Genomic DNA, 243 nt, shown 5'->3' with positions numbered 1-243 from the left:
CGCGGGTTCCCCGTTCCGGGCTGCCGCGGGCGCGCAGCGCAGCGGGATGGCGCCGGCGCTGCTGGCCTTGGCCCACTGGAGCACCTGGGCGGTGTGCGCCGTGATCAAGCTGCCGCAGCTGGCGGCGGTGCTGGCCGCCAGGTCGGCGCGGGGGGTCAGCGTGGGCAGCCTGCTGCTGGAGCTGGCCGGGTAAGGCGGCGGGGGGACGACGACGACACGGGAGGGGGGACACACGGGGACAAC

General features: G+C 77.0%; 1 protein-coding gene across 1 annotated transcript in view; it reads left to right on the top strand.

The window, feature by feature from the left end:
* The first annotated feature begins 46 nt into the window (after positions 1-46).
* The window catches only part of PQLC3 (PQ loop repeat containing 3), a 9,153-nt gene continuing 8,956 nt past the window's right edge, over positions 47-243 (top strand). Inside the window, exon 1 of the mRNA XM_010566672.1 lies at positions 47-189. Within this exon, the coding sequence (XP_010564974.1) occupies positions 47-189 (143 nt within the window). The remainder of the gene's footprint in view (positions 190-243) is intronic.

This window comes from Haliaeetus leucocephalus, unplaced genomic scaffold (assembly GCF_000737465.1).
Source record: "Haliaeetus leucocephalus isolate CR32 unplaced genomic scaffold, Haliaeetus_leucocephalus-4.0 Scaffold217, whole genome shotgun sequence".
NCBI classification, from domain to species: Eukaryota; Metazoa; Chordata; class Aves; order Accipitriformes; family Accipitridae; genus Haliaeetus; species Haliaeetus leucocephalus.
This window is presented reverse-complemented; position numbering and strand designations above follow the sequence as displayed.